General features: G+C 40.3%; 1 protein-coding gene across 1 annotated transcript in view; it reads right to left on the reverse strand.

The window, feature by feature from the left end:
- Positions 1-15,521, reverse strand: part of LOC149774829 (nephrin-like) — a 107,065-nt gene that overhangs the window by 63,047 nt on the left and 28,497 nt on the right. The window contains exon 5 of the mRNA XM_089944707.1: positions 10,067-10,366. Within this exon, the coding sequence (XP_089800833.1) occupies positions 10,067-10,366 (300 nt within the window). The remainder of the gene's footprint in view (positions 1-10,066; positions 10,367-15,521) is intronic.

Here is a 15,521-nt window from a genome sequence, read left to right on the forward strand (position 1 = left end):
GATACATGTCTACTACAAAGTCTGACTGATACATGTCTACTACAAAGTCTGACTGATACATGTCTACTACAAAGTCTGATTGATAAATGTCTACTACAAAGTCTGATTGATAAATGCCTACTACAAAGTCTGATTGATAGATGTCTACTACAAAGTCTGCTTGATACATGTCTACGACAAAGTCTGACTGATACATGTCTACTACAAAGTCTGACTGATACATGTCTACTACAAAGTCTGATTGATAAATGCCTACTACAAAGTCTGATTGATAAATGCCTACTACAAAGTCTGACTGATACATGTCTACTACAAAGTCTGATTGATAAATGTCTACTACAAAGTCTGATTGATACATGTCTACTACAAAGTCTGATTGATACATGTCTACTACAAAGTCTGATTGATAAATGCCTACTACAAAGTCTGATTGATAAATGCCTACTACAAAGTCTGACTGAAACATGTCTACTACAAAGTCTGATTGATAAATGCCTACTACAAAGTCTGACTGATACATGTCTACTACAAAGTCTGATTGATAATTGTCTACTACAAAGTCTGATTGATAAATGCCTACTACAAAGTCTGATTGATACATGTCTACTACAAAGTCTGCTTGATACATGTCTACGACAAAGTCTGATTGATACATGTCTACTAAAAAGTCTGACTGATACATGTCTACTACAAAGTCTGACTGATACATGTCTACTACAAAGTCTGACTGATACATGTCTACTACAAAGTCTGACTGATACATGTCTACTACAAAGTCTGATTGATACATGTCTACTACAAAGTCTGATTGATACATGTCTAGTACAAAGTCTGATTGATACATGTCTAGTACAAAGTCTGATTGATACATGTCTACTACAAAGTCTGATTGATACATATCGACTACAAAGTCTGATTGATACATGTCTACTACAAAGTCTGATTGATAAATGTCTACTACAAAGTCTGATTGATACATGTCTACTACAAAGTCTGATTGATAAATGCCTATTACAAAGTCTGATTGATAAATGCCTAGTACAAAGTCTGATTGATAAATGCCTACTACAAAGTCTGACTGATACATGTCTACTACAAAGTCTGATTGATAAATGTCTACTACAAAGTCTGATTGATAAATGCCTACTACAAAGTCTGATTGATAAATGCCTACTACAAAGTCTGATTGATAAATGCCTACTACAAAGTCTTATTGTTAAATGCCTACTACAAAGTCTGACTGATACATATCTACTACAAAGTCTGATTGATAAATGTCTACTACAAAGTCTGATTGATAAATGCCTAGTACAAAGTCTGATTGATAAATGCCTACTACAAAGTCTGATTGATAAATGCCTACTACAAAGTCTGATTGATAAATGCCTACTACAAAGTCTGACTGATACATGTCTACTACAAAGTCTGATTGATAAATGTCTACTACAAAGTCTGATTGATAAATGCCTACTACAAAGTCTGATTGATAAATGCCCACTACAAAGTCTGACTGATACATGTCTACTACAAAGTCTGATTGATACATGTCTACTGCAAAGTCTGACTGATACATGTCTATTACAAAGTCTGACTGATACATGTCTACTACACAGTCTGATTGATACATGTCTATTACAAAGTCTGATTGATACATGTCTACTACAAAGTCTGACTGATAAATGCCTACTACAAAGTCTGACTGATACATGTCTATTACAAAGTCTGATTGATACATGTCTACTACAAAGTCTGATTGATACATGTCCACTACAAAGTCTGATTGATACATGTCTACTACAAAGTCTGATTGATAAATGCCTACTACAAAGTCTGATTGATAAATGCCTACTACAAAGTCTGATTGATAAATGCCTACTACAAAGTCTGACTGATACATGTCTACTACAAAGTCGTATTGATACATGTCTATTACAAAGTCTGATTGATACATGTCTACTACAAAGTCTGATTGATACATGTCCACTACAAAGTCTGATTGATAAATGCCTACTACAAAGTCTGATTGATAAATGCCTACTATAAAGTCTGATTGATAAATGCCTACTACAAAGTCTGACTGATACATGTCTACTACAAAGTCTGATTGATACATGTCTACTACAAAGTCTGATTGATACATGTCTACTACAAAGTCTAATTGATACATGTCTACTACAAAGTCTGACTGATACATGTCTACTACAAAGTCTGACTGATACATGTCTACTACACAGTCTGATTGATACATGTCTATTACAAAGTCTGATTGATACATGTCTACTACAAAGTCTGACTGATAAATGCCTACTACAAAGTCTGATTGATACATGTCTACTACAAAGTCTGATTGATAAATGCCTACTACAAAGTCTGATTGATACATGTCTATTGCAAAGTCTGACTGATACATGTCTATTACAAAGTCTGACTGATACATGTCTATTACAAAGTCTGATTGATACATGTCTACTACAAAGTCTGACCGATACTTTAAATTAATAAAACACTGCTTCTCAAGTGGTCCAATCCTAAGTCTCAGATTCCTTATAATTTGGCTGTATGTTCAAAGTCTTTTTGGTGTGAGATTAAGGTGAAAATTCTACTGGTAACTTGGAAAGAGATTAGTGTAGAATCATGAATGGAACAAATATTGGCCATATTGTAGAATACAGATAGTCCACATTTCCACAGTGGACATTAATCTGTCCAGGCATGATGTTTGCAGTCATACCTCATAGTGGACATTAATCTGTCCAGCATGATGTTCTTGGTCATGCCTCATTGTGGACGTTAATCTGTCCAGGCATGATGTTTGCAGTCATACCTCATAGTGGATGTTAATCTGTCCAGGCATGATGTTCTTGGTCATACCTCACAGTGGATGTTAATCTATCCAGGCATGATGTTTTTGGTCATGCCTCATAGTGGATGTTAATCTGTCCAGGCATGATGTTTGCAGTTATACCTCATAGTGGACATTAATCTGTCCAGGCATGATGTTTGCAGTCATACCTCATAGTGGACGATAATCTGTCCAGGCATGATGTTCTTGGTCATACCTCATAGAGGACGTTAATCTGTCCAGGCATGATGTTTGCAGTCGTACCTCACAGTGGATGTTAATCTGTCCAGGCATGATGTTCTTGGTCATGTGTCATAGTGGATATTAATCTGTCAAGGCATGATGTTTATGGTCATACCTAATAGTGGACATTAATATGTTCGATATGATATTCTTTGTCATGCCTCATTGTGGATGTTAATCTGTCCAGGCATGATGTTTGCAGTCATGCCTCATAGTGGATGTTAATCTGTCCAGGCATGATGTTCTTGGTCATGCCTCATAGTGGATGTTAATCTGTCCAGGCATGATGTTCTTCATCATACCTCATAGTGGACGTTAATCTGTCCAGGCATTATGCTCTTGGTCATGCCTCATAGTGGATGTTAATCTGTCCAGGCATGATGTTCTTTGGTCATGCCTCATAGTGGATGTTAATCTGTCCAGGCATGATGTTCTTGGTCATGCCTCATAGTGGACGTTAATCTGTCCAGGCATGATGTTCTTGGTCATACCTCATAGTGGACGTTAATCTGTCCAGGCATGATGTTCTTGGTCATGCCTCATAGTGGATGTTAATCTGTCCAGGCATGATGTTCTAGGTCATGCCTCATAGTGGATGTTAATCTGTCCAGGCATGATGTTCTTGGTCATGCCTCATAGTGGACGTTAATCTGTCCAGGCATGATGTTCTTGATCATACCTCATAGTAGACATTAATCTGTCCAGGCATGATGTTCTTGGTCATACCTCATAGTGGACGTTAATCTGTCCAGGCATGATGTTCTTGGTCATGCCTCATAGTGGACATTAATCTGTCCAGGAATGATGTTTGCAATCATACCTCATAGTGAATGCTAATCTGACCAGGCATGATGTTCTTGGTCATACCTCACAGTGGATGTTAATCTATCCAGGCATGGTGTTTTTGGTCATGCCTCAAAGTGGATGTTAATCTGTCCAGGCATGATGTTCTTGGTCATACCTCATAGTGGACATTAATCTGTCCAGGCATGATGTTTGCAGTCATACCTCATAGCGGACATTAATCTGTCCAGGCATGATGTTCTTGGTCATGCCACATTGTGGACGTTAATCTGTCCAGGCATGATGTTTGCAGTCATACCTCATAGTGGATGTTAATCTGTCCAGGCATGATGTTCTTGGTCATACCTCACAGTGGATGTTAATCTATCTAGGCATGATGTTTTTGGTCATGCCTCATAGTGGATGTTAATCTGTCCAGGCATGATGTTTGCAGTTATACCTCATAGTGGACATTAATTTGTCCAGGCATGATGTTTGCAGTCATACCTCATAGTGGACGTTAATCTGTCCAGGCATGATGTTCTTGGTCATACCTCATAGAGGATGTTAATCTGTCCAGGCATGATGTTTGCAGTCGTACCTCACAGTGGATGTTAATCTGTCCAGGCATGATATCTGTATTAATACCTCTTAGTGGATGTTAATCTGTCCAGGTATGATGTTCTTGGTCATGTGTCATAGTGGATATTAATCTGTCAAGGCATGATGTTTATGGTCATACCTAATAGTGGACATTAATATGTTCGATATGATATTCTTTGTCATGCCTCATTGTGGACGTTAATGTGTCCAGGCAGGATGTTTGCAGTCATGCCTCATAGTGGATGTTAATCTGTCCAGGCATGATGTTCTTGGTCATGCCTCATAGTGGACGTTAATCTGTCCAGGCATGATGTTCTTGGTCATACCTCATAGTGGACGTTAATCTGTCCAGGAATGATGTTCTTGGTCATGCCTCATAGTGGATGTTAATCTGTCCAGGCATGATGTTCTTGGTCATGCCTCATAGTGTATGTTAATCTGTCCAGGCATGATGTTCTTGGTCATACCTCATAGTGTATGTTAATCTGTCCAGGCATGATGTTCTTGGTCATGCCTCATAGTGGATGTTAATCTGTCCAGGCATGATGTTCTAGGTCATGCCTCATAGTTGATGTTAATATGTCCAGGCATGATGTTCTTGGTCATGCCTCATAGTGGACGTTAATCTCTCCAGGCATGATGTTCTTGATCATACCTCATAGTAGACATTAATCTGTCCAGGCATGATGTTCTTGGTGATACCTCATAGTGGACGTTAATCTGTCCAGGCATGATGTTCTTGGTCATGCCTCATAGTGGACATTGATCTGTCCAGGCATGATGTTTGCAGTCATGCTTCATAGTGGATGTTAATCTGTCCAGGCATAATGTCCTTGGTCATGCCTCATAGTGGATGCTAATCTGTCAGGGCATGATGTTTGTGGTCAAGTCTCATAATGGACATTAATCTGTCCAGGCATGATGATATTTAACATGCTTCACAGTGGATGTTAGTCTTTCCAGGCATGATGTTTGTGGTCAAACCTCATAGTGAACATTAATATATCCAGGCATGATGTTCTTGGTCATACCTCATATTGGATGTTAATCTGTCTAGGCATGATGTTCTTGATCATACCTCATATTGGACGTTACTCTGTCCAGGCATGATGTTTACAGTCATACCTCATAGTGGACGTGAATCTGTCCAGGCATGATGTTCTTGCTCATACCTCATAGTGCATGTTAATCTGTCCAGGCATGATGTTTGCAGTCATACCTCATAGTGGACATTAATCTGTCCAGGTATGATGTTCTTGGTCATGCCTCACTGTGGATGTTAACCTGTCCAAGCATGACGTTCTTGTCATACCTCATAGTGGACGTTAATCTGTCCAGGCATGATGTTTGCAGTCATACTTCATAGTGGACATTAATCTGTCCAGGTATGATGTTCTTGGTCATGCCTCACTGTGGATGTCAACCTGTCCAAGCATGACGTTCTTGTCATACCTCATAGTGGACGTTAATCTGTCCAGGCATGATGTTTGCAGTCATACCTCATAGTGGACGTGAATCTGTCCAGGCATGATGTTCTTGGTCATGCCTCATAGTGGATGTTAATCTGTCCAGGCATGATGTTCTTGGTCATAAGTCACAGTGGAGGTTAATCTGTCCAGGCATGATGTTCATGGTCATGCCTCATAGTGGATGTTAATCTGTCCAGGCATGATGTTCTTGGTCATACCTCATAGTGGACGTTAATCTGTCCAGGCATGATGTTCTTGGTCATACCTCATAGTGGACATTAATCTGTCCAGGCATGATGTTCTTGGTCATACCTCATAGTGTACGTTAATCTGTCCAGGCATGATGTTTGCAGTCATACCTCATAGTGGACGTTAATCTGTCCAGGCATGATGTTCTTGGTCATACCTCATAGTGGACGTTAATCTGTCCAGGCATAATGTTCTTGCTCATACCTCATAGTAGATGTTAATCTGTCCAGGCATGATGTTCTTGGTCATGCCTCATAGTGGATGTTAATCTGTCAAGGCATGATGTTCTTGGTCATACCTCATAGTGGACGTTAATCTGTCCAGGCATGATGTTCTTGGTCATACCTCATAGTGGACGTTAATCTGTCCAGGCATGATGTTCTTGGTCATACCTCATAGTGGACATTAATCTGTCCAGGCATGATGTTTGCAGTCATACCTCATAGCGGACATTAATCTGTCCAGGCATGATGTTCTTGGTCGAACCTCATAGTGGAGGTTAATCTGTCTAGGCATGATGTTCTTGGTCATGCCTCAAAGTGGAAGTTAATATGTCCAGGCATGATGTTCTTGGTCATGCCTCATAGTGGACGTTAATCTGTCCAGGCATGATGTTTGTGGTCATACCTCCTATTGGATGTTAATCTGTCCAGGCATAATGTTCTTGGTCATGCCTCATAGTGGACATTAATCTGTCCAGGCATGATGTTCTTGCTCATGCCTCATAGTGGATGTTAATCTGTCCAGGCATGCCTCATAGTGGATGTTAATCTGTCCAGGCATGATTTTTGTGGTCATACTTCATAGTGGACATTAATCTGTCCAGGCATGATGTTTGCAGTCATACCTCATAGTGGACATTAATTTGTCCAGGCATGATGCTCTTGGTCATGCCTCACGGTGGACTTTAATTGGTCCAGGCATGCTGTCCTTGGTCATGCCTCATAGTGGACGTTACTTGGTCCAGGCATGTTGTTCTTGGTCATATCTGATAGTTGACGTTAATTTGTCCAGGCATTATGCTCTTGGTCATGCCTCATAGTGGACTTTAATCTCTCCAAGCATGATGTTCTTGGTCATGCCTCATAGTGGACTTTAATCTGTCCAGGCATAATGTTCTTGGTCATGCCTCATAGTGGATGGTAATATGTCCAGGCATGATGTTCTTGGTCACGCCTCATAGTGGACGTTAATCTGTCCAGGCATGCCTCATAGTGGACGTTAATCTGTCCAAGCTTGATGTTCTTGGTCATACCTCATAGTGGACAGCTTACATTTGCTACCTTAATTCCCTTACATAATAACTGGATATCAACTACATCATTTGTCGAGTCATCGACAGCATATAGATTAAGTGTAGAATGATGTTTTAAGTCATATACAATGCCAAGTAATATTCAACACCTTGCCACTAAAACAAATTGGCATATTATATACATATACTAAGTGAAAGAAAAATGCATTTCAGATCAGATTATCCTATGATTGGATGCTGCACACAATTTTAAAACGTTTTATGGTAGCGATACATGTGTTGTCATATGATTTTGTGGTCATTGCAGGTACCCTGTTTTGTTCAAGGTAATTTCTGTGTGTGTGTGCTAATGAACAAAATCTATTTTTAGCCTATGCTTACCCTGTTATGATACTGACAATTACGTCCAGTTGTAATCATCAAAGAGAAGAACTCAAGAGATGTGTGAAGCCCAAAACTCTACCATAACACTGTTGAGCAAATTTCCTTTTAATATTGGCTTCAATCGACAATAATATAATATTAATCTTTGTGTTACATGTACTTTAGTCAACACTTCCTTCAGTAACGGAAACTTTACATTGGGAGACATGTATCAAGAATAGAGATAACCTGATTATTAACCTTATGTCACGATATGAATTAATTATTGGTTCTAGATACATTTGAAATAAAAAGTGGACACTTGAGGGGAACATTTTACATTTTCGTACTGATATGCTGGCTGCTGGTTGCATTAGAGGGGTGGCCGTTTTTGAGGGGTACTTTTGAACAAAAAGTTGTTGGTGCCAAGGGATTCTGGCCATAAAAAGCAGGTGGCCACTAGTCAGGGGGCCATTCAAGATGGGGACTATTGTAACCCTTAATGGTTTGTAACAATAAAATCTGTGACAGAGTTCTACTAGATTGAATTGATGTCAACCAGACTTTGGGGTAATCCACCAGAAGTATTGGACATCCATTACTTGTTCAAGTCCACCAGTATGATGTGTGAACTGTATTATTCAGTTAACAGAGCTTTTGTACCTTGTGATTATGCTACACAAATTACACTGGTTAAGTTGCTACATATCCCTTAACAGTTTGCACAGAATATATTCTCAGTCTGTCACTTACTGAGCCTTAAGGTTAGTCTCCACATAATCACCTGCAGAAAGGAATTTATATCAATGGATGATGTTTATGATGACCCTGATGAATTCTTAGGCTTTGTTCCAGATGGAGTAAGACGGTGTCACTGTTAGGACTTCACATTTGCTGTTTTTAGTAATATGTAGGGAATTAACATATTATGGGATATTGTGAATTGGATCATTCTGGACTAATATTAATAGAATGCATGGATTTATAATATAAATGGATTTAAACTGTCAAGCATTAGAGATCTTCATTTATTTTATTACATTTAAATAGAAAAAATTAAGTTCTCATACCTACCCACCTACCTAACTACCTACCCACCCACCTACCCAGGCTTGATCATTTTTCTAAAGAACAACTCTGACTCATTGATGACAAGTCACACCTTATAGAGAGATCTAATTTGCAAAGTCCACTTCAACAGGATGGTCAAAGAGAAATTCGTTTTTTGCAACTCTACAGAAAGGTGGGGTTGGCCAAATTATTAGTTAAATCAACTTGTAATCAAGTACATACAATACTCATGTAACCATAATCATGTAACCTGCATAAAAGAATTGATATGACTGGACAATGTTTGTTATGACCATGATGAATTTTTAGACCCTGTACAAGATGGTGTAAGACAGTGTCATTTATAGGATAGTGTGGACTTCCCTTATGTTGTTTTTAGTAAGATGTAGGGAATTAACATATTATGGGATATTGTGAATTGGATCATTCTGGACTAATATTTTATACTGGTATATAACTATTAATAGAAAACATGGATTTATGATATAAATGGATTTAAACTGTCAAGCCTTATAGATCTTCATTTACTTTATTATATATAGAGATAGGAAAAATTCAGTTCTCTGATTTTTTTGAATATTACACTCAATAACATAACTGTATTTTATGCTGGGTTTCTATCAACCTATCCACCTACCAACCTACACACCCATTCACCCATCCATCATCAAGCTATCTAACTGGCTAGTCTGGCTTGATAATGTTTCTAAAGTACAGCTCTGACTCACTGATGATAAGTCAGTTTAACAATCATCTCAAGACACTGTATGAGGATTATAAATTGCTATGAAATTATTATTTTGCATGATGTCAAACTGAATTATCTTACTCTGAAAAAGATGTCATGTGGCATGAACAGTCAGCAGCATGAATAGAATGCAACAACCTTTTACTTGTGTTTACTTACATTTAGTGATATCTAATACAAACAGAAAGGTGTCTTAGCAATTGATTCCACAATCAACTATTTATTAATGTATTGTATACATTAAGAAGCTAAGAGAAATACTGAAGCATTTTTCCTTCTAATTTTTAAGTAACATAAAACTTTTAAAATCTAAAAAGAAAAGTTGCTTTGGAGATACACGGACATGTTGACAACAAATATCACTTGAATAAAGTACTGGTTGCAAAATCTTCTGTGCTATTATAATGATATTCAAATATTGGGAGAAATCAACATCTTACCTGCTGGTATAATCTCATACACTTCCTTGGCAGGAGGATACAGTGAGTTGTTGGCTGTTACAGAATAATATCCAAAATCATCAATGTTCAGGCTCGTAAACCTTAGTAAAGACTGGTGTCCATCATCAAAATGAATTGCAGAAGCAGGCAGATCTCTACTCTCACTGCCATTCCCATTGAATGTCCATGTGAATGTAGGAAGTGGGTAGGATATTACTGTATATCTCAAGATTGCAGCTGTATGAGGTTTTCCATAAATTTTGGTTTCTCTAGGATATCGAAAATCCGTTCTTGGGTGACCTGCCAAATAAAGACTTTGTTAGTTCTCTTAAAAAAGTATTGCAGAATATATTTACAGCTAAAGTTTACAAAACAGCACCACATAAAAGATGTGCAGGATTGTTGTAATAAAAATAATTCACTTTACACGGCAGACTGGTGCAGAAACAGGAAATATCAAATTATCAACTTAACAAAAAATATTAATTTGTTCATGCATACTGGGAGACATATGTGAAATGACTGCCAGTGGTCCATCGATGCCCAATACAAGGTGTGATAAGTGACATTCATGCCCAATACATGGTGTTATAAGTGACATCGATGCCCAATACAAGGTGTGATAAGTGACATCGATGCCCAATACAACGTGCGATATGTGACACAGTATCATAACTGTATCATGTTGTAAATGTCTCATCATTCAAAATATATTGTACCTAGCTAAGTTAAAAGTTCTGATTTAAAAGTATACTTACACACCTAATTATGCATTGTACAATTTATCTTAAATTGTCTTTGTTGCTTAAGTGATAAATTACTTTATTTTAAAGCAAATTTCCTGAATGTCATGAATGTTTCATGAAAACCATCTTGTTATACCACTATAATATCTTCCATTTAATTCTCCTGTACAAAGTCCATACTGGTCTTCACTTACCGATTACTGATGCAAATTATTATAAAATTATTAATAATAAGTGCAATGCATAATTTGTAATCACACAAACATGCAGCAATTTTTTGCAACTCACATCCCTGACCATAATTTCCTTAAATTCCATCAAATACATTATAGGAGTTTTTCCCTCAAGTAAAATGACATTGGTATGACCCATGTCTTTAGACAACAATAAAGACTGATGATATTAGCAAAGTTTGCTGATCTATGGAAAATCCATAAAATGGACTGGTGCTGAAGTTTATGGGTCAAACATAATTTTATGAACTCATTAAAATTCTATCTTTCCCTCATTTATTAGTTTCTGTGATATACTTAACTGAAACCACAAGCCCTCAGTAAAATGATTCCTTTACTCACCTGTTGCTTCATGATATGTCTCAAAAACCAAGAGGATAAAGTGGATCTGATTTGCTTAAGTGACTTACAGTTGTTCATTTCACTGTGTTATGTAATATTATAAGGTACATCCAAATATAAAATGCCTCTCAAAACTTGGATTGTATCAATTTAAACTGAATTTGTCAAAGACTAATTAAACTATATCCATATCCAAAAATGGAAGTATAATTAATATGCATAGATTGTTACCTACAATCAAACTCATCCAATATATTGATGATATCAATGCATTTTACAAGTTTTATTGAAACTGCATAGGACATATAGTATCTAGAGGTTCAGAGATAACAGACTCAGTCATCAGATGAAAGGTTTAAGTCATTAAGAGCTCACCGTTTTCACAAAGAACTTGTCTTAGACAATGACGATATAAACTTATTAACCAACTGACATACAGAACCTGTCTTAGACAATGATGATATAAACTTATCAACCGAGATACAGAACCTGTCTCAGACAATGATGATATAAACTTATTAACCTACTGAGATACAGAACCTGTCGTAGCCATTAATGATATAAATTTATTAACCAACTGAGATACAGAACCTGTCTTAGACAATGATGATATAAACTTATTAACCAACTGAGATACAGAACCTGTCTTAGACAATGATGATATAAATCTATTAACCAATTCAGTAGGTTTGCTGGTCTTAATGGCACTTCTACTAATTTACTGACTATACCATGTCCAGGAAATCAGAGCTAAGTGATCATCCTAAAGACTCACTGAGACAGCCAATCCAGTCTAGTCCAGGTATATATCAGTTGAGCTCTTCATTTACCAATAAGGAGCACAATCAGATCAAAATTCAGCTTTCAAAGTGATATGAACTTTAGTCAATCAGACACAACTTGACCTTAGGCTACTGAGTGAGGAAACAACATGGAAGCTGACAGTTTATGGGTTATAAGTCCCACCCGCTTGGCGTAGGGGAGGGGCACCACGGGTCAGCTTTGACAGTGGGATGGATCATCGTGTCCCACTGGCCAACTATCGCCCGCCTCAAGCCGGGCAGCCCCCGGTCAATAAGGTGTTGACCCGCCATCATCTGCCTGCTCCAGTGGGTGTCTGGAGCTCAGTGTGTTGTTCAGCATGACAAGCAGACAGTAATTCCACACCAGACAAAAGAAACAAGAAACCAAAAAAGAAGACTCCAGCTCTTCGATTTGCAAGCTGGAATGTGCGCACCATGTGTACAGGCATTTCCGACGACCTCAAAGAAGTGGACGACACCAGAAAGATGGCCATCATCAATAGAGAACTCACCAGACTAAATATCAGCATAGCTGCACTCCAGGAAACCAGGCTCGCCTCTAGTGGCTCCCTCAGAGAGGAAAACTACACCTTCTTCTGGAAGGGTCGAGAACCTGAGGAGCCCCACCAGCACGGAGTGGGCTTTGCCATCAAAAACAATCTCCTGGCCTCGGTTGAACCTCCCACAGGGGGCACTGAGCGTCTCTTGTCCATCGGCCTCACCACTGCTTCAGGTCCTGTCAACATCATCAGTGTCTATGCCCCAACCCTCACATCATCAGAAGACGTGAAGGATCAGTTCTATGGGCAGCTGGACGAACAGACCAAAGGATGCCCCAAAAATGAGCCACTATTCCTCCTCGGCGACTTTAATGCCAGAGTAGGTGCGGACCATGAGTCATGGCCTACCTGCCTCGGATATCATAGCACTGGAAAGACCAACAAAAATGGTCAGAGACTGCTGGAGCTATGCACCTACCATGGCCTGTGCATCACCAACACCTTCTTCAAGTGTAAGCCACAACACAAAGTGTCATGGAAACACCCCAGATCTCATCACTGGCACCAACTCGACTTGGTCATCACCAGGCGCTCTGCCCTTAATAGCATCCTCTCCACCAGAACCTATAACAGTGCAGACTGTGACTCTGATCATGCCCTCATGAGCAGCCGAGTGTGACTATAGCCACACACGCTACACCGCTCAAAACCAAAAGGACATCCTCGCATAAACACTGTGCAGATGTCAGTCCCTGCCAAGGTGGAGGAGTATGTGTCTGCCCTGAACAAGGCTCTCCAGGACCTGCCTGAGTACGATGCTACAGCCAAGTGGAATGCCATGAAGGATGCCATCTACAGTACAGCTATGTCAACGTTTGGCAAGAAGGAACGACCCAGCCAGGACTGGTTCAACATACATATATCAAGGATGGAACCACAAATCGAGGAGAAACGAAAAGCCTTCATAGCTTACAAACAATGCCATAATGAACGGATGCTTGCTGCTCTCAGAAGTGCCCGAAGTAACACCCAACACATCGCTAGACAGTGTGTGAACGAGTACTGGCAACAACTGTGTGAAGGGATCCAGCACAGTGCCAAGTCCGGACATGTCCAAGGTATGTACAGTGGCATCAAGAAGGCTCTAGGCCCTACAGTGAAAGGGGTTGCTCTCCTGAAATCTCTGACGGGAGAGAAGATCACAGACCGTGGGCAACAGATGGCCAGATGGGTGGAGCACTACTCAGAGCTATACTCCTGAGAAACATCAGTCACCGATGCAGCCCTCAGCAGCATAAAGAATCTGCCCACCATGGAAGAGCTCGACAAAGTGCCAACCTTAGAGGAGCTTAGCAAAGCAACTGACTGCCTTCCAAACGACAGAGCACCAGGTAGTGACAGCATCCCGCCCGAAGCTATCAAACGTGGAAAACCAACATTGATTAAACCACTGCACAAGCTACTTTGCCTCTGCTGGGAGGAAGGAGTAGTCCCCCAAGACATGCGTGATGCCACAATTGTGACCCTTTACAAAAACAAGGGCAACCGCAGTGACTGTAACAATTACAGAGGGATCTTGCTCTTGAGTATAGTTGGTAAAGTGTACGCCCGCATCATACTCAACAGGCTGCAGTTGCTGGTAGACCATGTGTACCCGGAATCACAGTGCAGCTTCAGAGCAGGCAGGTCGACGGCAGACATATCTTCTCCATACGACAACTCCAAGAGAAGAGCAGACAGCAAGGTCAACCACTCTACATGATGTTCATCGACCTCACCAAGGCCTTTGACTTGGTCAGCAGGAAGGGCCTTTTTGAACTTCTGAGTAAGATTGGTTGCCCCCCAAAAACTCCTCAGCATGATAATCTCTTTCCATGCAGATATGAAGGGAACAGTCCTGTATGATGGATCCTCCTCAACCTCCTTCCCAATTAACAATGGTGTGAAGCAGGGCTGCGTGCTGGCACCAACACTTTTTGGGAACTTCTTCTCCCTGCTCCTGCCCTACACCTTCGACACATCCACGGATGGCATATATCTACACACCAGGTCCGACGGGAGGCTGTTCAACCTGGCACAACCGCGCTCAAAGACCAAAGTGAGAGCTGTGCTTATCAGGGAGATGCTTTTTGCAGATGACGCAGCTCTTGTGGCCCACACCGAGGAAGCCCTCCAAAGGCTGGGAAACCGTTTTGCTGTTGCTTGCATGCAGTTTGGTCTCACCATCAGCTTGGAAAAAACAAATGTCAGCGTGCAAGATACCACCATTGCCCCTTCCATCAAAATCAATGGTGTCACCCTGGAAGCAGTCAACAACTTTACCTACCTAGGGTCAACCATCAGCAACACTCTCTCAATTGATATGGAGCTGGACAGAAGACTTGGAAAGGCAAACACCATCATGGCTCGATTAATGAAGAGGGTGTGGGAAAACAACGCGCTGACAGAGCACACCAAGGTCCGAGTCTACCAGGCCTGCGTTCTCAGCACCCTTCTATATGGAAGTGAGACCTGGAGTACCTACATGAGGCAAGAATGCCGGCTCAACTCCTTCCATATACGGTGCCTAAAACGCATCCTGAAAATCAGCTGGCAAGACCGTGTTCCACACAGTGAGATCCGGCAGCATGCAAGTACCCCCAGCATGTACCCCCTGCTGATTAAACGCCGCCTTCGATGGCTGGGTCACGTCTGACGCATGGAGGATGGAAGGCTGCCGAAGGACATCCTATATGGACAGCTGGCCACTGGCATGAGAAGAGTTGGATGCCTCTCACTCCGTTTCAAAGATGTGTGCAAGAGGGGCATGAAGGCATGCAACATTTCACCCG

Source organism: Sinohyriopsis cumingii, unplaced genomic scaffold, assembly GCF_028554795.1.
Source record: "Sinohyriopsis cumingii isolate HCF-2022 unplaced genomic scaffold, ASM2855479v2 utg000127l, whole genome shotgun sequence".
Taxonomy (NCBI): domain Eukaryota; kingdom Metazoa; phylum Mollusca; class Bivalvia; order Unionida; family Unionidae; genus Sinohyriopsis; species Sinohyriopsis cumingii.